This window comes from Rhipicephalus sanguineus, chromosome 8 (genome assembly GCF_013339695.2).
Source record: "Rhipicephalus sanguineus isolate Rsan-2018 chromosome 8, BIME_Rsan_1.4, whole genome shotgun sequence".
NCBI classification, from domain to species: Eukaryota; Metazoa; Arthropoda; class Arachnida; order Ixodida; family Ixodidae; genus Rhipicephalus; species Rhipicephalus sanguineus.
The window spans coordinates 165,331,893-165,356,154 of NC_051183.1; the positions used below are offsets into that span (position 1 = coordinate 165,331,893).

Sequence of the window (24,262 nt, forward strand, 5' to 3'; positions counted from 1 at the left end):
ACATTGGCTCAAGTTGAGAGTCGGCACTACAACTTTATAGACTTGAACAACAGCGTCTGTTCACACACATCGGCCAGCGTTGCAGAAAGCGCGCGGTATATGCAGCTGAATTTTGTTTGTTTTTGGTACCACCACGATTTAACTGGTTTAAGCTCTGAAATGGTGGAGTCACTTGGCATAGTTCTTCATTTTCTGGCACCAACTGTTGCTTTCTCTCGGTGGCAACAAATGTAAATCTCAAAAGCTTTAGGAAGAGAACGAGTGATCACGTATATCCCTGGAAGCAGTCTAGTGACATTTCGTGCTATTTAGCGCATGAACTCCAGGCTTGAGTATATAGTGTGATACACCAGCAGGCGGTAGCACGCATCGGGGAACTTTAAGCGCCCAAGCTTTCAGTATTAGCTCCTGGCAAATGCTGCTTTCAAAAATCCGCTTTCAGACAGTCAAAAACTGACTATCAATCAAGCGAACGTAACGGTGACAAAATCTTCCGCGCATCACTGGCATGCGCTCTCTGGTATGCGCCTAGCAGACGACGCGCGAGCATCTCGATCAAATATCCGCGAACGACACATGCCTTTGAAATGGGCTGGGTGCCCAGAACGACAAGCGCTTCATGGTTCCCGTTTACAAGTTTTCATTATACTTTAAAGGTACCCTGAAACGGTTTTTTGAAGTTTTGTCAGCGTTTAGGCAAGAGCATCCCCAAATCATTCGCACCAGAAATTAAGCGACGCACGCGTGTACCAAGGCCGCTACGGAATTTATATCTATACCCTCGTCCTCACCACTGCCTTGCACCCTCAACTCACAGACACGCTGGCATCGCCGGCGATCGCAGCCCTCTCATGAGCGCACTCGACGGTTTGAGCTTCGCCCAGTCGTGGCTATTCTAGGTCACTCTAGTCATGGCCTCAGATATTGCGCGCCGACGGGTTGCGCGCAATCTCGGAGGCCCAACAAAGATGAAGCTCGTGGAGTGGTTGATATCTGCTCCGACAGGTGCCACTACGCTACCAGCAGACCTTATTTTAGATGCGAAGTATCTTAAGGTCGAGCTCAATCCGGCGGTGGTGGTGGTGGTGGTGTGCGGCGTGACCACCCTTACTGCGCATGCGCATACCCTCTCCACACACCTCCTCTCCACTCACCCTCTCCCCTTCCCCTCTCCACTTTCCCTCTCCCCTCCCCCTCTCCCCTCCCCCTTTCCACTCTTCCTCTGAAACGCGGGCTAGACATGCCGAAATTCTCTCCTGCGCGACGCCGCGATGAGCTCGAGCGCATGCGTGTCCCCTCCCCTTCTCTCTCCTCTCCTACGCTGCCCCCCTCTCGCCCGCCTGTCGACCGCGTTCCCCGCTCGCCCTGTGAGAATTAACGGCCAGGCTAGATGGAAGATACGACGCGCGTAGCGTCGCTCTTCGCGTTCCACGACGCGAGGTCGGTAGCATGCCCAACGAACGCCAACGGAACGCGATCGTGCAAGTGCTCCGGCTTCGCATCGCCTCATGGTCCCCTTTAGCGGGAGATGGTGTAATTTTATTCTCCTGTACGGCGACAACCTGCAAAATCATGCGGACAAACAAAAATAATTCGAGAACGATCGCCGATAAGCGTAAACTCGGGCAATGTGGTTGTGTCTTTAGGGTTGAAGTTACAGCCGCAGACACGTGGATCGTGGCGTTGAACGGATAGCGAGAGCGCGACGCTCATTGCAGTGACGAGCGGAAGGGATTCCGCTCGCCAGATGCCTCACGAACATTGCACGATGTCGCAGCTTTAGAAGTCACCAATTGCTAGAAATTGCTAGATATGTGGTACACAACACGGCTAGGGCAATTCATTGTGTCCAAGAAAAGAAACCTCGAGATAAACACTGTCGCTCAGCTCACGTCAACACGGAGCACGTTGTAACACATGCAGACGACGCTCGCTGCCCATAGGAGGTTCAGTGACGTGGACTGGACATATCCAATCAGATCAGCCGCGTGCGTGACGTTGCGCTTCCACGACGACGCGCACTGGAAATGGGCGGTTTGAAAACGCGTTTGGCTGAGCCGCTGTGATCGGTGGCGATTCGCAGCTTGAAATCCTTGTAATAAATTACACAGTTTACGCATAGAGCTTAAATCGGTCTGTAAATGATCCTTAGGACTTGCTCTATCGGCCCAATGTGTTCGTACAAAATCGTCAAAACCGTTTCAGGGTCCCTTTAACCAGCGCGAATACAGCCGAAAACTGAACCATACAGCAGCTTTGAATGCGGCCACGGCATTCGTTTCCGCGAGCGACGACGCGACGGTGGGTCTACTACGGTGGCGGCGCCCGGCGGCTAAAAACCGCAATAACGCCGACGGTCGGTTCCCATTGCGCTCCGCTCCTTCACCCAGGCACAGAAAAATAGAGGAGGCGCTGCCACGGCACATCGTATCGCGCAATGTTTTCAGGGTGTTCTGTGACTACGCGGTGTAGTTCTGTATTCTTCGTCGCGCGTGCAGTGCGTTAGCGCTCGACATGGTGTTTTTTGTTATCGCCGCTTGTCAAGTAACGAGCATGATTAGTTGTAGAGGCGGTAGCAGTAGATGTAACAAGCTTGAGTTATCTTGCAAGCGATCGCGATCGTTGAGGAAGCGGATGTCGTGGACAAGGCTGGTATCTTGCAAGCCATCCCAATCGGCGAGAAAAAAGACGACGACGCTTGTTCGCGGTTATCGGAGAGCTCACTCGCATTGACCAGCGAGCCGCACAGGCCAGTGGGGCCCTGGACTAGGGGACCCACCCACCTTCGCCCTATTTCCCTTCAGTTCAATAAAGTTTGTACTACTACTCACTCGCATTGATGCCGAATTTCAAAGATGCCATTTAGGACTTTGTGAAGAATAGAAGATCTAAATTTCCATGCGAGGGAGCGAGCGTAACTGACAGGCGCATTTACTAGCTTTTTATTTTCTTTTTTTTTCGCTGAGGGCACTGCTGAAACAAATTTTAGGCAGTCGACCGATATGTTTGGGGGCTGCAGCTCGCAATTACCAGCCACACCGCTGCCTATGTGGATGTTTTGCTACAAAGCCGAATTACAACACTCTTCGAGGCTAGTGCATAGCGGCGACCGAAATTCGCGACACCAGCACGGGTCCCGCTTGCTTGATTCGGCGCGCGATGTCGGAAAACAGGAACGGGGCCACCGTAATCGGGTGTGCCGTAATTCAGGCTGTTGCCGTGCTTTCATGTGATCTTATCCCGCAGCTGTTCTGCTTTGTTTTCTTTTTTTGCGATAGCAATTATATAGACACGTCAGGCGAATTTTTCGCCTTCGCCATGCTCTTCCATATATCGCGATTACATCACCCCGCGCGTCGAATACTCTATGTGCGAATGAAAGCGCGCGAGCGCTGCCGACGAACGCGGCTCAAGCACAGATGAAACAAGCCGACCGTCCCTTCGCGCGATGGGCACATGGAGATAGGAGCCGGAGGGTTGGGGAAGGGGGGGGGGGCTGCGTGAGTCCGACAGGAAGTGCGTACTTTGTACCGCCGGGTGCGGTCGCGTGTGCCGCAGTATCTTCAGAGGGGATCAGCAGATAGCTCATACCTTTGTAGGTGTTGTGCTCTTATTGCAAAACTTCCGTTGAAGCCATAGCAGTGGCGGATCCAGAGGGGCGCGGTAGGGGCGGTCGACCCCCCCCCCCCCCAGAGGTTACAGCCCTCGCCCTCTCACTTCAGCGCCTGTCGTCCACCTCCTTTGCCAGGCTCCCTGTTGAGTTTGCCCGCTTCACTTCCTGAAGGAGTGAGCTCCTAGCCTATATTCGTATAAACCTCCTATTTCGTGCGATCGAATTCGCTATTTTGCCTTCGTGGTGAAACTGTGACGTTTTTTTCTAACGTGCGACAGTTTTCGATGTTGCGCGCTCGTGGAGAGCAAATGGTTCGTCTGCACTCACAGTGGCAAGAGAGTGCTAGCAACTCTCTTTGCTAGAGTAAACGCTTGTCCCATATTTCACTCCCTTTTCAGGAGTGCTGGGAGCTCTCTGCTGCACAGAGTAGACACGCTCTCTCGACAGAGTTCTGGTACTCTGGCTGAACGAGAGTGAACAAGCTCCCTCGCCAGAGTAAAGTCACGCTTTTGAAATGGAGTACATAGACTCTCAGCTGGAATTGCGCTACTCCCTCGCAGAGTTTTGCAATGCTGGTTGGACTAGAGTGCATGAACTCCCTCCAAGAGTAGAATCACTCTTGCTGCTAGGACTAACGTTTAAAAAAGGGGGAAAAAAGAAACCCTTCGTACGTTTTCTACAATGTAACAGTGAACCTGGCTGAAATGCCTCAAGCTTACCTCACACATACACAGAACTCACATCCGCACACTCATTCATGCACAACACAGCAACACTGAACATATGCACTACTGGCGCTGCACACAACCATACAGCCGGTAACCGGTATATATATCCATGATGTCTTGCCCCCCTTACTATAATTGCGTATTTACACAGCATTGCGTATTTACACAGCAAATATACACGGAACACGTGTAAATATCTAATGATCTATTGGGATACTGTTGGCACATCGACCTTTTACTATAAAACAGCATAATATTCAACACTGTTTTCATTCGTAAATTCCAAATATCAGCTGGGACTCTATGATATCGGCTCAATGCCGTACAGCCGCTCATGCCCAAGTCTGAGAGTTGTAGCCACGCGCTTACAAATACACTTGCGGCGATCTTTTACCAGGGCTGGCTGATGAATACTTCACGACCTTACGATCTGGCGTCCGATCGGACATGCGGTGCCGCGGCAGGCGCGACACGTACGCCAGAAAAGCAACGCCGGTCAACATCACCACAATGCAAGGGCATCTCTGGCGATTCTCGCACTTTCGCTCAACCTCGGTTGCATTTTAATGCATTCAAATCTTTCGACGATAAAATGCGCATTCTTCAACCTTCCTCAGCCACTTGCGCCGAGATCGGTCGCACTCAATATGACCCGTACGACTCCCAGCGAAGGTAGGCCTAGCGCACCTGCCGAGTCCGTGTGTACATGCTGTCGGCGCTTCTGGGTTTAAGGATACGCAATTCCGACGTGTAAAAATGAGTGTACAGTAGAGCTTTAGTATCGGTTAACCTGAATGAACCATTTTTTCTTGCGTACGGTGTTCGTACAAGAAGCGATGGGCATCGTTACGACGCCGCTTTCAGCAAACGCACCCCGGCAGCCACCGAAAGCCGCCGGGCGCACTCGCCGGCACTTCGCAGACACAGACTTGTCTATTAGTACGCCTTGTTGAACTATCCTGATGGCATACTTTCTTGTACGTTCAATTTGGTGTTTGTGATCGGTTATGTATGTAGTTGCACCTATCGATTCAGATGCAAATCAGGGCGCTGTGCGGGTGTATCGTCGATAGCGCGAGGAAATACAGGTTATTGAATGTCATTCGTGGTCGTCAGATGTTTTTGTGTGTTATGAAGACGCGAATTTTATTTGAAAAGGAAGATCGCGTCTATCTTCAGTATGCGACCCGTAAAGATGAAGTCGAGCGGTGAGCTCTGTCTTAATTGACTAGTCTTTTTACGACAAAAGTGCTGCGTTGGGGCGTGGCGTAGTGGTAGCGACCTCGGCTGAGAATCTGATGGTGGCAGGTTCGATACCTCCTGCCGGACGTTTTTTTTTTTTTTTTTTTTCTCACGGCTCTTCTTTTATTGCAATAATGCTTTAGTGTCTACCTTATTCCAGTGGCAATTAGTTTGTGTCGTAACCTAAGTTGGCGATGCGTTAGAAGTTGCCGATGTTCGAGGCTTCGAAGCATGCCTCTGTTGGCGTTTCAGAAACCAAAGGTTTACGATCACAAACACTTTCTTTTGTTATTACTGAAAGCTATCCTATTAACTTGCACAATAAAGTGACATCTGTGGCGTCTACGCTCGGAGGATTATGGTTAAGAGACAGTTATATATCGCTGTGCGGCACCGCGGCCAGAAGCTCGCTCTAGTTTGTACTCCGCCTGCTTAGGAGGGAGTTCCCGACCCTGTTCACGCTACGTCGGGGCGGGAGTTCCGTAGATTGGGAACTCTATCTGAGTAGCAGAGAGTTCGCGGTCTCTTTTACTCTGTCTTCATGGAAAGAGCAAGTTCCGCGACTAACTCTCCACTACTCCCCCACAGCGTTAAAGAACTGTGGCGAGAGTAATACAGTCGCTCCACCCTCGCAGTACTCCCTCTACATCTGTGAGTGTGGGCAACACGATAGCATCGGCGTCGCACTGCTCTGGGCAACGCGTGAGGTTTTGATGACAAGCCGCGGCAGCACAATAAGCGTAATTGCACAGTGTGTTAAACCTGCATTTGTTTCGTCTTTACACGGGACACTCTGGCAAGGTATCTAGGTAATTGGAATTGCTGCACCTCAGGCTCAACAAAATTGATTTTCTTTTTCACGGAGAAAAAAAGTTTTTTCAGGTTGCCGTATTAGTAGAGCATTCTTGTGGCATTTTCAGTGTAACATGAATCCCTAGGTAACTATGCTTTGCATAAAAGGTCGAATTTCAGTTTAACGAAATTTTGATATGACGAAGTAAATTGCCGCGTTTACCTACTTCGCTATATGGAGCTTTAACTGTACTCTGTACTATTCAAATGCAATTAAGTCATTTTTATTTTTAACGTGCATACTAGAGAGTGACATCATCGAGCAACATGGTGTCTACCCATCTTGACATAAAGTTTTGTTTCACTCAGTGAATTTTAGCAAGAGCACTCAGGGAAAACCTGGAAAATTCAGGGAATTCAGAAATGTCAACTTGGTAGACACCCTGGGCGCGGTCGCGAGAGTGTTAATCATCTAACTGCCAGGCAGGCAATAGAGAGTGGTTGCAGAGTGTATTATTAAATGGTTCGTTGTCCTTCTCATCAACTTAAAATAAGTTTGTGTAGCAAAGGTGCCTTTTTGTTCATCAAGAGTGCTGCTCCGAGCACTGTCGGATGTTTTTCATTGGATTGTAAATTCTTTTTGCATAGCTCTCCAAAAATAGACCTGGTTTTACTTTATTTGCTTTATAAATGGAAGTAGGTGGTGAAACAGTGCTGGCTGACTCAAGCGTTGTTTTTCTTGAGGCAGTTTGAGTGCTTTCGGCCACGTGTTGTTGTCATTGCAATGGTGGTTATTTGGATGGAAACCTCTGGAACACTAGGCACTGATGTTCTTGAAGTAATCTTGTAAGAGTTTGCATACATTGTGCTCTCTTCTACAAGAAAGCAGCTGTGAGGCACCAAAAGAAAGTGTTCCGATGTAGTCCTGTGTCGAACTTAAAACTCAGCTTTAAATCTGTTGTAGCGGGTGACAGAGTGACAGAGCCGGGCCAGGAACAGACGCAGAACAGCTTTATTTGGCACACAGCGAAATATATATGGGCTGCTTGGCTATGACGTAACACAGGATGGTGAACATGTTTGACACGTGTTGGCACTGCAGTTCTTTTAAAGGTACAGTCTTTGCTCGGGTCTTCGTACTCGGGTAGACCGTCGTAAGGCCGGTGGACTTAGGGGAGCCTCCTTGTCTGGAATAGCTGTTGGCGGCATCGTTGAAGAAACAGAAACGGCGTCATTGGGTGCTGGAGTTGCAGGACTTAACCGCTCCGCTCGTGCGGACGCCTGCGGTACCCCGTTGGCAGGGATAAGCGGTACCGAATCGGCAGCCTCCGCCGTTGGAGCCATGGGTGACATAGACACCCGCCGGCGAATCTGGTCCAGGTGCCGCCGAGCTGGCTACCAGCCGAGAGCCCTCGGTTCCTTTGATGACGCCTGGACACCAGCGCCTCCCATGGCCAAAGTTGCGCACCCACACCGGGTCACTGGACTGCAATCTGGAAGGTTGCGAATGACTCCGAGATAGAGATGGCACGCAAGTAACCAAGCGTGAACGAACTTGGTAACTAAGCAGCATTTCCGAAGTAGACTTGCCACACGGTAGGGGGGTGCGTCGGTAGCCTGGCAGTATTCGCGCTAGTTTTGCTTCGTGGTCGTTCATCATCGAGTGCTTCAGAAGGCCATCCGTCATAGTGCGGACTGCGCGCTCTCCAAGGCCATTAGACTGTGGGGGGTACGGGGCACTGCGTAGATGCGTTATGTTGTTGTTCGTCATGAACTGGGCAAACGGCTGACTTGCGAATTGCGGCCCGTTATCTGACACAGTTGTTTGCGGCAACCAAAACGAGCGAACAATTCGCGAAGCCGCGTGGTTGTGACTTCGGTGGTTGCCGACCTGACCGGGAGTGCCTCGATCCACTTTGTGTGTGAGTCGACAGCTATCAGAAGCATGCGTCTCTCAATTGGCCCGGCATAATCAATGTGAAGCCGCGACCACTTCTTCCCAGTTTCTGGCCAACTGATAGGTGCCTGGCGATGTGGCATTGGTTGCGCTTGTACACATGAGATGCATGAACGTGCAAGATTTTCGATCTCACCATCCAAACCTGGCCACCAGAACAGCATCCGAGCCAGTCTTTTCATCGCCGATCCTCCCTGGTGTGACCGATGTACCTCAGCGAGCATGGCCCTCGCGCTTTGCAGGGTATGATAATTCCATGACCCCAGTAGAGGAGCGCAGTTCGCTTACATTTGTAGGCCGTAGTGAATCGCACATTGCAGCTAGATTCTTTTCCAGCGGGTGCAAGCCGTCTTTATCGATCCTATGTCTCAGGTAGACGATTGAGTCTTTGCGAAAATGACGTTTTTCTGCCTTGAGCTTGACACCATTCTCTTGCAACCGGCGCAAAATGTCCTGGAGCACCGAGTCGTTCCGGTCTCGACGTTCCGCTATTTATACGTCGTTCACGTACACCTGCACGGCTGGAAGGCCAGCGAGGACAGTTTCCATGCGCCGCTGAAAAATCGCGGGAGCCGAGGCAACTCCAAAGGGAAGACGGTTATAGCAGAACAGCCCCTTGTGCGTGTTTATCACGGCCAGCTTCTTCGCTTCCTCATCCAAGGGAAGTTGGTTATATGCGTCCTTCAGGTCCAGTGTAGTGGAGAGAGATCCTCCACGAAGCGACGCAAAAATATCCTCGATGTTAGGTAGTGGGTACTGCTCAGTTATACAGGCAGCATTAATTGTGGTTTTAAAATCGGCACAGATGCGGAAGGATCCGTCTTTTTTCAGTACAGGCACGATTGGTGCCGCCCACTCAGAATGTGCTACGAGCGATAATATGCCTTCGCTCACTAAGCGTTCCAGCTCTGTTTCCATTTTCTCACGCGGAGAGCGCGAGGGATAGGCCGCGCCTTGTGGAACTTAGGTTGGGCGCCTTCTCGAGGGTGGAATTTCACAGGTGGCCCCTGAATTCTTCCCAGCCCTAGTTCAAAGAGCGCGGAAAACTCTGTCCAGAGGCTGTCGGTGGCAGCTGAAGTCGATTGCACTGTTCCGAGGAACCCACACGGAAGAATTGACAATGCTCTTATTAAATCCCTTCCGCAAAGGCTAGGACCAGAACACCCTATAACAATCAGGGTGGAAAGGACAGCCTTTCCATCAAACTGTGCTTCAAGGTGGAGTTCACCGACAATGGACAACTTGCCCAGGTAGCAGCTGAGAATCTGCTTGCACTTTGATAACCGCGGCGAGCTCAGGCGATGCTTGACATACACTTCCTGTGGGATTATCAAAAATGGTGATCCCGTATCAATCATCATATTCAGGGACATGCCCCTCACCCCCTCCTAGCGGATGACCCTACGAAACACATGTAGCCGATGTTGCTTCTCCCGTGTCTCATGTATTGTGAAGACTGTTGAAATATCGCTTTCCTCTGCTTCAGATGCAGCGCTCTCATACTGAACTGCGTAGGTGCTGGCATCGTGCCTGCCAGTAGAACTGAGCCTCGACTGGGAGCAGCATTTTCTTGCGAAATGAACTGTCTTCCGACAGCGAAAACATTGCTCTCTTTTGTGCGAACAATCGTTTGCTTGATGATCATAACTTCCGCAGCGTGCGTAACCACTAAGACGTTGCTTTTTATCTTTGGCGGGGGTCTAAGACTGGCGCGATTTTCCAGCTAAACTGCACACCGCCGCCTCATTATCAAGTTTGGCGCTAACTTCCTGCGCAGCGGCTTCTGCAGCCGTGGCAATCGTTTCAGCTTCGGCCAGCGTGAGGTTACTTCTTTCGAGCAGCGTCTGCTGCACTGCGCGATTTTGGATGCCACAGACGATGCGGATCACGTAACGTACGGTCAAAGCCGGTGCTGAAGTTACACTTATCTGCCAGCTTGCGCAGCTCAACAACGTAGTCTCGGACAGATTAAGTGGCAGTTTGGTCCCTAGTGAAGAACTCATAACTTGCGGCTACCTCGTTACACTTCGGCGCATAGTGGGCATCAGTGTTGCGGAATGGGCGCCTCCATTCCAGTCCAATTCCATTCCGGGGAATTAGAACTTGCCGCAATTCCATTCCTTTCAATTCCTCGGAATGAAGCAACTTAGCCCATTCCCACTCCGGGAATGTGCGGGCAGTTCAATTCCATTCTTGTAATTCCTCAACATAGGAAAGGCATCTTGATAGTTCTATCGAGTTAAGAATGAACGCATCATAAAGCTGATGTCATCAGATGCATTAAGAACTGCAAAAGTACGCAAAACACGTTATCAAGGTCGAGTGATAGTAGCTTGGTGACATATCTCGTTCAGTACAACCACCCTACTAATTCCCATAGGGGCAGTTCTCCCGCTACCTATAGTATTTGCATGGTCAACATGTTTGAACGAATGGTGATGTTTTAATATTGTTTAAGCTTAAATGTGTTAATGCTAAAATGACGACACAGCGCATTTTTACGCTGACAAAAATAAAAGTAGTATTCAAGAAGGCTAAGCAGTTTTGCCACGCGTCTGGAGCAGTCGTGAATATGGAGAAAACTAATATTTGGTTAATGGGGAACAAAACCCTCTAGACCTGCTGGTATTTGTTGGAACAGTGCATCGCTCGAGCACCTTTTGTGCCTTTGCATCGGATACGGAACACTGGGCCGCACTGCTTGCTCTTCAGCACTCACGCTTGTCAAGCGCGCCTCGCAAGCATGGCTGGGGTGAGAACTTTGTGTTCGCCTGTGCGCAGGTATGCAATGTCTTCCTTGTCGCAAAGGTTATTTACGTGCGTCAGGTACTAAACTGCTCGTGAGATAAAGATCAGGCTGTGCATCGAGTATTTGCCACATTCGTGGGGGGGGGGGGGGTATCAATGGGAACCAATGCGCAAAGATAATTTCTTTCTCTCTTCAGTATCTGCTGGTATAATGCATTTGTTTGTACACTAACTTATGCCTCGGTTTGTAGTAGGTGCATTGCTTATAAATTTGCCGTGCCTGTAATCAGCCAAGCCATCTCAAAAATACTGCTTTATCTTTAAATTCGAGGCTCGGACTTACTAATGGTTGAAGTTTGAAAAACAGCACGTAGACGAAAACGTGCTCAATTTTCGGAAAGAGACGTAATTACATTCCCATTCCATTCCTCCAAGCGTTGTCCCCATTCCATTACCATTCCGTTCCGGGGTCGCGAAAATGTGGAGTGATTCCGGAGTCGTTCCAATTCCGGAGTGGCAAATCCGCAACACTGGCGGGCATTTAGGAAGGCGAGTCAGTGCTTCCTCGTAACTCAGCTGATTTACTTTACGGGGAGCGCAGTGCCCCTCAAGAACGCCTACCACATTCGCTGAGAGCGTCGAAATCGAAAGCGCCCTTTTCTTATCCTTTGTGTCAAAATCATTCGCTTCAAAGAATGCCTCCAGCTGAGTCAAGTAAATGTCCCAATTATCTTGATTTTCGTCGAAACTTGGGTTGCCGAGTCTCGTAGCCATGGCCTTGCCCGTCGAAGTTCAGTGTTGGCGGTTACATTCAGCGCCCAGGAATGCCAGTGCCGCCAGACAGCCCCTGCTCGTGGCTAGGGCACCGAAGGGGACCACCCTCGTCGCCACTGTTGTAGCGGGTGACAGAGCCGGGCCAGAAACAGACGCAGAACGGCTTTATTTGGCAGACAACGAAATATATGTAGGCTGCTTGCCTATAACGTAACACAGGATGGCGAGCATGTTTGACGCGTGTTGGCACTGCAGTTCTTATCAAAATCTACCCGCAGTTACTGGTCTACCGCTAACTGCTTTTCATCGGCTTCCATGTAGGTGGTGACTCTGACGCATCTTCGAAAGGCGTCCTTGGAGTCTGCCAGACATCATCGGGAGAATCCCACCTACTTGTTCTTGTGAGTATCCGTAAGACTTGGGAGTCTTCACTCCTATGTGATGGATGACCCTGGAAAGTCTTAAACTGTTTGGTTGCTCTTCAGAGAACGCTGACAATGCACTTTTGAGAATAGATGCACCAGGGCTTGGCTCGATTTCTTCACAGAACTGTGAACATTTTTTGCCAGAACTGTTTATATCTTCGCTGTTAACCAGGTTACTTGTTCTTTGCATTTCATGATTTCTAGCAGTTTTTTCCTATAAAAGCATCCTGAATAATTTGCAAATTTATGCCTTGGCGTGCTATTTTATGAGTGCTTACACAAAATGTGTGAACTTCTGTTTTTTTTTTTATCGGTGGCTATATACTGACAGGTTAATCGCTGTTCGGGAAGTCATTTGCGCCAGCGCGAGACAGATGTTTGATTATATGCTTGTATGTTACTACCACTGGCAGTTTCGATTTCAAAGAGCACTTTGCGGCTCCTTGATGTACTCTGCCTGCTCGGGAACAAATGCTTTCACATGACGGTCAATACCAGTGACGTCGCTGATCACCTTCTTCTGTGTCGTCAGCGCTGCTGTTTCGTCTGCTATGTTACACGCAGCTTCTTATTTGTGACTTTGATCGTCAAACCATGGCGCTTATCTCATGTGGCGATTGGCGAAGGAGCCGGGAAGAGTATAAATATCAGTTAGAAAAGCTCAATTCACTCTGCGAACCTCACAGGCGGCTGTGATTTTGTTCTTGTCGTCGTTGTCATCCACCTGAGGCAGCGGATTTTATAAGCCTAGGAGCAGCCGCAGTATTAGACGTGCTGAACCATTGTCACTTTCACCATTTGCAAAGTAGCATGTCGAGAAGTGACAATGGAACCAGAGAGTCAGAGACATCATGACATTGGTGCGACTTTCGATTGGACCCGCCGGCTGCTTAAGTTGGGCTTCACGGCAGTTTGCTGCTATACGTTTGCCTGCTTTTGAGCGCTCTGTAAAGGCGTGTATGTGTAACTTGTAAGTGGAATGATGTTGCGCTTTACTGACTCCTTCTAAATCGAGCAACGCTGAGTTCTAAAAGGTATACAAATCTGCCGTGTGTATGGCGCACGCGTCTGTCCTCTTTCAGTCGGATCTGGAACTGCGGTAATCACGTGTGTCAGTGTGGACGATGCCACATGATAGAGAATGCTGGAGCACTTATACTTCGATAACGTTGTACTATCCTGGCAGTAAATAACTTTAGTTTGTTTGTAGACATCCTAACGTTTGCGGATATCCAGTTACCGGAGCTGTTATTACGGCAGTTACGGATGGATGGATGGATGGATGGATGGATGGATGGATGGATGGATGGAAGGATGGATGGATGGATGGATGGATGGATGGATGGATGGATGGATGGATGGATGGATGGATGGATGGAGATGGATGGATGGATGCATGGATGGATGGATGGATGCATGCATGCATGCATGCTATGAGCGTCCCCTTTATAACGGGGCGGGGACAAGTGTGCCACCAGGCTCGACAAATAAAAAAAAAAACGTTTTCCTTCTCTTCATCTTGGCCTAATGCCTCTACTTTCATCAAATCTATCTTACTACAGAAAAAAAAACACGCAAATTCACAGCCGAGTTCCCTGCCCTTTACGGCAGGATGTCCTTATTTTTCCCACTACTTATTTTGGCCCTTTCTCTATAATTTTCTGCCACCAATAATCTAACGGTCTCTACTTATTTCTATCGCGGGCGTGTTCAGCTTTCCATTGTTTGCCCTGAAACCCAAGGCTTCATGTAGGCTCTTGCCCAAACGTACACCTGAATGCATAGGCGTGCACAAAAGGGGGGGGGGGGGAGCAGGGAGGACGGCCTCCCCCTCATTCACAAGAGAGGTGGCGCAAAGTCAGCCCCCCACACATTGACATAATTAGGGAGGGGGGGCGCAATGTCAGCGCCATACATTGACATAATTGGGAGGGGGGCGCTGCGACGAACCTTCGCCCCCTATGAAGGGGAACCCTGCGCACGCCTATGCCTGGATGGTGTTACGAAATGGGGGTAGCGTAACGATGAAAGCCGGAAGGCTGGCGTGCCGATGTAGCCGAAGATCGGACTTATCGCTGAGGAGCAGAACAAAGAGGCCAAACGTTTACAAAAACGGTAACAACGTTTATAGCAGGTATAGCAAGTAATAGCAGGTAATAGCAGGTTATAGCAGGATATAGCAGTCCAGAGCCTGCCAGCACGACCAAGTCGGCTGGGGCGTCTCTCTAACAACGGACCAGGCCGGTCTTAAATAGGGGACCAGTCCATTGTTGACAGGGTGGCTCTTTGGTCCCAGGTGTTGACGTTCTTCTAGTCTCCTGACCATCCGCCGGCCGCAGGTGTTGACGTTCTTCTAATCTCCTGACCATCCGCCGGCCGCAGGTGTTGACGTTTCCCCTTTTGGTGCCGACCAGCCTTTTAGGTAGCAGGCGTTGATCAGCCTTTCCATCGTCCTCAGGAATGCTGCTTTCCGTAGCTGAGTAGCTTAAAACGACTGGCGTCGGTTGACGGGACCGGCTGAGTGAAGACGCCGTTTTCCGGGATTGCAGACAAAGCATGCAGGGGTTCATCCCTGCTTCCAGGTGGCAGGAGTTGGACCTTTTCTTGGTCGCAGGGCAAACGCTGACCGCGATGCCGTGGACTTCCAACGAAGTGCAGGTGTTTATTCGCTTCCCCATTCGGTCAGGTGCTCTGGCACAACAGCACCCCCGCCACAAGACAATGCATCCAGAGTTCGAGCTGTCAAACGCAGTTCGGACGATGCGATGCTGATTGACCCTTGTCAAATGTGAGTGACCAGGAGTGACCTCCGCGGCACAGCAGCAGTTTCCTGGAACTGCCAAGAAGCAACACAAAGCCAAACCACTCTGGCCGAAGCAAGCGCCCTCCGAATGCTGATCAAATCGCCAGACCAGCATAAAAGAACAAAACATTTCCTAGAGACTACGCTAAGCTAAAATTAAAACATCACGAGCAACGTATCTCAGGAAGAATACCAAAGTGAGGACGTGCCTCTAGCTAAGTGTCAGTACGTGACACTGCTAAAACCAATCAGAATGTCTTCGCGAGCGATTCTCAATGGTGACATCGGCGGATTAGGGACGATCGAAGCAGCTGGGGAAGACTCAATTTTGCCCCAAAACTACAAACACTTCACTAAGTGCTCCCCAAATCGAGCGCCTTGGCACCACTCGCAAGTGTTCTGAATGCTTATCAACAAACCTCAAGATAAACAACACTAGATTTGCGCTGAAACGCTCTCGCTCATTGCACTCGGCAAATGAGTATTACGTTAAGAAAACAAAGCGCTTCAAACTAAATACGAAAGAAAACTGAAAATCAAACTCACGCGTTTAACACAAAACAAGGAGAAACTAAAATTATACTGACGCGCATCCTAACACGTACTGCAAGGTACGTAAGAAGGCATGTTAAACAGAGGCTTTTCACATTCAGCCTTCATCTCTGTAAACACAACGAACAGCACTTCTCACACGTCCTAACGGTCGCGCTTCTAAATACCAAAACAAAGGTATCTTGATCGGAGGCTTTTAACTTAGCCTACATCTCCTTTAAAACAATTCAGAGCTCTTTACACTAGCGCTGACGGTCATGGCTCTAAATATGAAAAAAAAACAAATAACCACACAAATCTTTCAATGTTCTCTACAATGAGGAGGAAAGTGACAAATTACAAAATTTCACTCCTCAATTCGTTAGTATTAACACACTAACTTCTTTCAAGATGTCAATTCATCTTTATGCTGCGGTTATCCCAGGGTGTCTCCAAACGCACCCTTTTAGACGAACTCTTGGGAGCCGCGCATTCCACACTTTTCGAAGGGTCCGATCTCGACAAAGGGACAGGGAACAAACCTGTCCGACACACTTAGTAGCGGCGACGTTTGCACCGTGTCCGCCGAACTCAGACAAACCGGCATACCAGCGGTTTTGTCTGCCTATTGTACCCCTCCGGGCTAAGCCGGTACCCTTTCGCGACTGTGGGGAACAGCCTTTGTCGCTGTTCAGGTGTACGCGACACCTCGCTGCGCTCCTGCCCCGACTAGGCCGTAAAAAGGTTGAGACCAGGTGAAGACTTCGACGTCTGAATTTCCCTGAAATTCTTTTCTTCGCGACGCGCTTCACGCCTAATCTCAGTTTCCGCAGGAGTCTCCACTTGAGACTTTTTCCAGCAGTCATTCTTTGAATCTCCTGCCTGACCTTTCTCTTGCTGGGCCTTTTCGTGATCTGAGGCCTTGCCTTTAACCCGGCGTCTCGCGAGACCATCGCACGGCGTTTAGCCATTTTAGCTCGCTTGTGGCCACCTGTCTCTTTCGAGTTCACTCTACGTTTTCGCCGACGCCTCTTTCTGCCCGAACGGCTGGCAATGCTCGCAGCATTGGCCATCGTACTCGCAAGTACGCTGCATTCTATTTTCTTTGCCGAGGCTTGAGACGGCTCAACTAACTGATTCTCGGGGCCGCGGCTAGGTGTCTGCGCATCTGACCTAACGGTAGTCCCGACACAATCTAAGTCAGCTAGCTCGCCCTGAGCTGTCTCTATTGGTGGCGGTGTACCAATGTCGCAGGTACAACCCTTTCCTTGGCCTTCGAAGTCGGCCTCCTGATCATTATGACGCACAGCGGCGTCTTGCGCTTCGCGCCGAGTTTCAGGCTTTAGCACGTCGCGACGTTTCTCGAACTCTTGGTCTTCGCGGCGCGCCTCATCCTCTCGCTCTCTCGGACGCGCTTCCTCCTCTAGCGCCTTGCGACAGGCCTCGGCCTCTAGCGCTTTTCGAAGCGCCTGATCCTTACTCTCCTTGCGGAGCGCCTCATGTTGTCGCGCCTCGTCCGCCTTCGCCCCTCGAAGTGCCTCAGCCTCTCGCCCTTGGCGACGCTTCTCGACCTCTTGGTCTCTACGGCGCGCCTCGTCCTGTTGCGCTTTTCGACGCGCTTCGTCCTCACGCGCCTCGCGACGGGCCTCGGCGTCCTCTATCGCCTTACGACGGGCCTCGGCCTCCAGCGCTTCGCGACGTTTCTTGACCTCTTGGTCTCTGCGGCGCGAATCGACCGCCTGCGCCTTTCGATGCGCTTCATGCGCTAGGCTCTCGTCTCGACTTTCGCAGTCAGCGGGACCTGGAGCAGCGAAGTGGCGCAACAAGGCTTCTTTGGCCTTATCAAAGTCTTGCGCTTCCTCAGCAGATAAGCGCTCCAGAACGCATGCAGTCTGGCGCGGCAGCAACGTGACAAGCCTCTCTAACCAAAGGTTTCGGCTAACACCAACCTCCTCGCAGACCTTTTCAAACTTAACGAGAAAATACACAATGTCATTGCCTATCTCAAAGATCCTGAGTTGGCTTTGTGCCTGCTGCCACTTCAGCGCCTGAATTTCATGATCAAGCATTTTCATTCTGAGAGCATGTTCATGCTCTTCGCGACGCCTTTGAGCCTGCCTCTCTTCGCGCCTTTCGCGTTCTTCCGCCTTCCGCTTTTTCTCGCAAATATCCTCCCAGGTCTCGTCAGCTTCCTCGATCGTCACGTTCTCCGCCCGCATCACCTCGAGAATCGCTTCCTTTGTTTTTGCGGACCCGGCGGAAATCCCCAAGTCCTCACAAATTTCAAGGAGGTCCTGCACTCGGTATTTCTCCATCGCGATCTCGTCTCTCGTGATGCCTTTCTACAACATTTACTCTTACTTTAAAACGAATACCATGGTTCAAAGTGAGTAAACAGCATCGAACAAAAAACACAAAAACTCTCTCCTAACATCTGCCTGTGCTAGAGAGGTCTGCCGAAATGACCAGTAAACGTCGGGCACTCACCCAACCAAAGTTGTCGACTCCGGTCGAACTCGTGGCTGCCGTCGAATGGTGTCGTGAGCGTCCTCGCTCCTCGGGCCTGCAGGGATCCGATCCGGCTCTCCAAACGTAGGGATCAGGATATCACCGTGCAGCCAAACGTTGAGGTAGCGTATCCCAGCGTGTCCAACGATGAGATGAGGTAGCGTATCCCAGCGAAGCCAAACGTTGAGATGAGGTAGCGTATCCCAGCGCTGCCAACCACTGTTATGAATGGGGGTTTCGTGTCGAGGAAAGCCGGGAGGCTGGCGAGCCGATGTAGCCGATGATCGGACTTATCGCTGAGGAGCAGAGCAAAGAGGCCAAACGTTTACAAAAATGGTAACAACGTTTATAGCAGGTATAGCAAGTAATAGCAGGTAATAGCAGGTTATAGCAGGATATAGGCCTCATGCGCTCAGTTGATGGCGCCACCGCTCTCTTAGTGCGCAGCGCCAATGCGGCCACTTAGCGCATTTTGTCCCTGTTCCCTTCCCGGCGCGTAGCTCGCAGTTTGTGCGGTGAACGTCGATGCGTGAAAATGGCAACGCATAACGAGCCCCGCTCGCTTTTTTGCGGCTACGGACAAATAGCAAACGTTCAGGAATACTTCAAACGAAGTAGTTCGCTTCGGCGTTGCGACTTGTACGCCGCTAATCACGTATCACGTTTACTGTGTGAGATAACTGCACAGTGCCGTCGGTCCATCGGAAATATTCAGAAAATGCGTCGCACAAATAAAGAGCGTGAAGTGCGACGTGCGTTTAGAAGCGAATAAACTTTTTTCTTGGCATACGATAGAAAATGCTTTTTATCGGCAGCCTCGCGCGTCGCAGAAAGCTGGGATAGTTGAAATGCCATATTAGCGATAGAAAAATAGAGACCGCATGAAGTGCAGGTCTCTTAGTTTTCCAGCGCTGTTAGTACGTCGAACACTTTGCTAAATTATATTGTTGAACATGTGCAACTGCGTTTTTCGTCTAGGTTCTCTGATCATAAAGCCGATCCTGAGGCCCCTTAGCCTCACAGTCGTGCACAGCCGACAAAGTGGGCACTGCATAGGACTGTTTTGCGTCGCAATGATTGCCACAAATCTCCGTTCGGGCTAACAATAATAAAAGGAACAAGGGAACCAACAGCGTTTCAATAATAACCTAGAGCAGTAGCGTAGCCAGAAATTTTTTTTTTCGGTGGGGGTTCAACCATACTTTATGTATGTTCGTCCGTCGGTGGAGGCGAAAATATTTGAGGCCCGTGTTTTAGGTGCATGTTAAGGAACCCCAGGTGGTCGAAATTTCCGAAGCCCTCCACTACGGCGTCTCTCATAATCATATCAAGGTTTTGGGACGTTAAACCCCAGATATAATTATTATTATTAATATTATTATGTATGTTCGTCCGTGCGTTTGTATGTGTGCGTGCATGCATACACACGCCAAATTAAAAAAAATCGGAGGGGGGGGGGAGGAGGGGTTTTGGTTCCCCCTGGTTACGCCAGTGACTTGGATAGAAAGCGAAATAAATCGTGCGAAGACAGGACACGCTTGCTTATCGGGCGCGCCGAACGGCTGCGTTCCAACGTTTTCGCCGATCAGCCTCGTACGACTTCCATGGAAAATTGTAAGATTGCACCTTGGGCAGTTTCCCGGCCGTGTTCTTGTAGGTGTTATGACATGCGAACTCGCAAGAGCAGATAGAAGTCGACTTTTTTTCGCCGCGTACACACGATTGCTCTGCTAGGAGCCATTGCCAAGCTGCTGCGGCCAAGCTCGGCTGTGCGGAGGGAACAGAGACATTTCGCCAGCAGCCGCCGCAGTGGCGCTGCATGTCCGATTTGCAGCGCCACTTATACGTAGCTTATCTAGATATCACCGGGGCGTATGACAACGTTAATCAGGAAATTTTGTGGGATATATTGAAGGAAGTGGGCATAGGTGACGACTGTGTACAGCTTTTGAGGGAAATATACCGAGGAAATACAGTTTGTATAGAATGGGAAGGAATAAGTAGCAAGGACAGCGTTGAAATTAGCAAGGGGCTGAGACAGGGATGCCCTTTGTCCCCGCTGTTATTCATGCTGTACATGGCGAGGATGGAAAAAGCGCTAGAAGGTAGCAACATTGGATTTAATTTGTCACACAAACAGGTCGGAGCGATGGTTGAGCAGAAGCTTCCAGGTCTATTTTATGCTGATGATATTGTCTTATTTGCGGACAGTCAAGATGATATACAGCGACTGGCAGATATATGCGGAAGGGAGTGTGAGGCTCTAGGACTAGGATTTAGTGCAACAAAATGTGGATTGATGGTATTCAATGATCACGGAGACCATACGGTCTTTATACAGGGCCAAAAAATACCGAGGGTAAGCGAGTACAAGTACCTCGGAGTATGGGTAAATGAGGGGGATAGATATATGGAGGTACAAGAGAAAGCATCGGTAGCAAAGGGAAAGAGGAATGCTGCAATTATGAAGCACAGAGCTTTATGGGGATACAATAGGTACGAGGTGCTTCGAGGGCTGTGGAAGGGTGTGATGGTTCCGGGGCTTACATTTGGGAACTCAGTGGTGTGCATGAAGTCAGAGGTGCAATCAGGAATGGATGTAAATCAAAGGACGGTGGGCCGCCTCGCGTTGGGCGCTCACGGGAAGACGACAAATGAGGCGGTAAAGGGTGATATGGGATGGACAGGCTTTGAAGTGAGGGAAGCGCAGAGCAAAATGAGATTCGAAGAGAGGCTGAGGAAAATGAAGGAGAGTAGATGGGCAGAGAAGGTTTTCAGGTATTTGTATAGAAAAAGCGTTGACACGCAGTGGAGAAAAAGAACTAGGAGGCTCACCAGTAAATATACGGCTGGCAGTGCGGGCGATATGGCAACAAGGAGCATTAAGCGGAAGGTCAGAGAGGCGGAGAGGACTTATTGGATGACAGCGATGGAAAAGAAGCCGGCTCTGAGTAACTACCGAAAAGGAAAAAACGAAATAAGGAGGGAAAGGTTTTATGATAATTCAAGGGGAAGCGCTTTACTGTTTGAAGCAAGGTCGGGCTGCCTTAGAACGCGTAGTTATAAAGCGAGATTTAGTAACGAAGAAGAACAATGTACATGCTGCGGGGGAACTAAGGAAACGATGGAACATGTACTGATTGAATGTGGCGATATTCACCCAGGTATACGTGTGGGCACGAGTCTACATGAAGCCTTGGGTTTTAGGGACAACAATGGAAAGCTGAACACGTCCGCGATAGAAATAAGTAAGAGACGGTTAGAGTATTGGTGGCAGAAAAGTAGAGATAAAGAACAAAAATAAATAATGGCGGAAAAATAAGGTCATTCTGCCTTAAGAGGCAGAGAGATGGACCGTGAATTTATATTTTTTGGTATAATAACATAGATTTAATCAATGTAGATAAGGTATTAGGCCAACATGAAACAAGGAAGCTTTTTTTTTTTCTTTTTTTTTTTTCTTTTTTCTTCGAGCCTGGTGGCAGACATGTCACCGCCCCGTTTTAAAGGGGACGCTCATAGCATCCATCCATCCATCCATCCGAAACAGCAGCGCACGAGGCCTATAGCAGTCCAGAGCCTGCCAGCACGACCAAGTCGGCTGGGGCGTCTCTCTAACAACGGACCAGGCCGGTCTTAAATAGGGGACCAGTCCATTGTTGACAGGGTGGCTCTTTGGTCCCAGGTGTTGACGTTCTTCTAGTCTCCTGACCATCCGCCGGCCGCAGGTGTTGACGTTCTTCTAATCTCCTGACCATCCGCCGGCCGCAGGTGTTGACGTTTCCCCTTTTGGTGCCGACCAGCCTTTTAGGTAGCAGGGGTTGATCAGCCTTTCCATCGTCCTCAGGAATGCTGCTTTCCGTAGCTGAGTAGCTTAAAACGACTGGCGTCGGTTGACGGGACCGGCTGAGTGAAGACGCCGTTTTCCGGGATTGCAGACAAAGCATGCAGGGGTTCATCCCTGCTTCCAGGTGGCAGGAGTTGGACCTTTTCTTGGTCGCAGGGCAAACGCTGACCGCGATGCCGTGGACTTCCAACGAAGTGCAGGTGTTTATTCGCTTCCCCATTCCGTCAGGTGCTCTGGCACAACAATGGATATCTCCACATTCAATCAGAACATGCTCCGCCGTTTCCTTATCTTTTCCGCAGCATGTGCATTGTTCTTCTTCTTTACTGAATCTCGCTTTATAACTACCCGTTCTAAGGCGACCCGATCTCGCTTCAAACAGTAAAGCGCTTCCCCTTGAATTATCGTAAAATGCCTCCCTCCTTATTTCATTTTTGCCCTTTCGGTAGTTACTCAGAGCCGATTTTTTCTCCATAGCTGCCGTCCAGTAAATCCTCTCCGCCTCTCTGGCTTTTCGTTTAACGCTCTTTGTTGACATATTCCTTACACTACCAGCCGTATATTTACTAGTGAGCCTCCTAGTTCTTTTTCTCCACTGTGTGTCCACGCTCTTCCTGTACAAATAACGGAACACCTTCTCTGCCCATCTACTCTCCTTCATATTTCTTAGCCTTTCTTCGAACCTTATTTTGCTCTGAGCTTCCCTCGCCTCAAAACCTGCCCATCCCATATCGCCCTTTACAGCCTCATTTGTCGTCTTCCCGTGAGCACCCAACGCCAGTCGTCCCACATTCCTTTGAATTACATCCATTCCTGATTGCGCCTGTGCCCTCATGCACACCACTGAATTCCCAAAAGTAAGCCCCGGGACCGTTACCTTTCCACAGACCTCCAAGCACCTCGTACCTACTGTATCCCCACAAAGCTCTGTGCTTCATTATTGCAGCGTTCCTCTTTCCTTTTGCTGCCAAGGCTTTTTCCTGTACCTCCATGTATCTATCACCCTCATTTACCCATACCCCGAGGTACTTCTATTCGCTTACCTTCGGTATTTCTTGGCCTTGTATTGACACCGTCTGATCACAGGGATCATTGAATACCATGAATCCACACTTCGTTACACAAAATCCTAGTCCAAGAGCTTCACCTTCCCTTCCGCATATATCCGCCAGCCGCTGTATACCATCTCGTCTGTCCGCAAATAAAACGATGTCGCCAGCATAAAATAAACCTGGAAGCTTCTGCTCAATCATCGCGCCGCCCTGTTTGTGTGCCAGATTAAAACCAATGTTGCTACCTTCTAGCGTTTTTTTTCCATACTCACCATGTACAGCATGAATAACAGCGGGGACAAATGACATCCCTGTCTCAGCCCCTTTTTTTTTTATTTGGAACATTACCCGCAGCGCCATTTAGGCATTATTGCGGGGGGCACAGTCCTTCATAGAATGAATCCGAAGTCTTGCGGTCAACCAATTCGGCTGGTAATATGTTCCATTCGGCAATCGCTTGTGGGAAAATAAATGTTTAAACAGGTCAGTTCTGGGGGTGTATGATGGTACTTTAAATTTGTGGTCATGACGAGAGGACTGATAATGGGCTGGTTTTAAGTAATATGAAGGATTGATCCCTGTTTTCTTTTTTATAGATTGGGTAAAATATTGTCACGTGGTCGTGACGTCGACGAAGGCAGCAGTCAGCACGTCCGAGATGAAACTCTTTATTAGGCCGAACTTGTGGCCGGGAAAATGAAACTCCAGCTACAGCAATAAACTGATAGCGGCGAACAGAGCGTCGACCGTCGATCAACTGACAAGCGGTGAAGCGCGTCGGCATTTAAACATGTGCCGTCGAATATTCCAGCGTTATCGCTGGCTGTCGTGCAAATTCTAGAATAAGCTCGAGTGTGCGCGTCTTGCGCGCAATCTTAACAAAACGATCTACAATGATCGCGAAGGTTCTCGAACAATGAGGCGCGGTTCGCGCTGAGCGTTGCCGACAGTCTTTGTGGCCGAAAACCGAATATAGCAAGAGTGATAAAGAAACGCACGTGGCAATGCCCCCCTCTGAAAAAGCATCGTCCCGATGCTTAAAACAGAACACGGGTAGGGGGGGGTGGCCGATACATGCAACAATAAATAACAAGAATAAAGCAAGAAAGTTCAGTAAACAATAAGCAAAAGTACAGTCCTTAGATTCACTAACGCGCGTAATATGGCTTCAGGAGCACGACATGGACGACTTCAGGTCGTGCACGGCGCCGCTGAGAGTTCGTAATGCCGTCAGGGACAACC

General features: G+C 49.6%; 1 protein-coding gene across 3 annotated transcripts in view; it reads left to right on the forward strand.

Annotated features, from left to right (window-relative positions):
• Nucleotides 1–24,262, forward strand: part of LOC119402456 (ufm1-specific protease 1) — a 91,648-nt gene that overhangs the window by 59,275 nt on the left and 8,111 nt on the right. For all 3 annotated transcript variants that reach the window (XM_037669611.2, XM_037669609.2, XM_037669610.2), the window contains exon 5: nt 12,176–12,255. In XM_037669611.2, the coding sequence (XP_037525539.1) occupies nt 12,176–12,255 (80 nt within the window). The remainder of the gene's footprint in view (nt 1–12,175; nt 12,256–24,262) is intronic.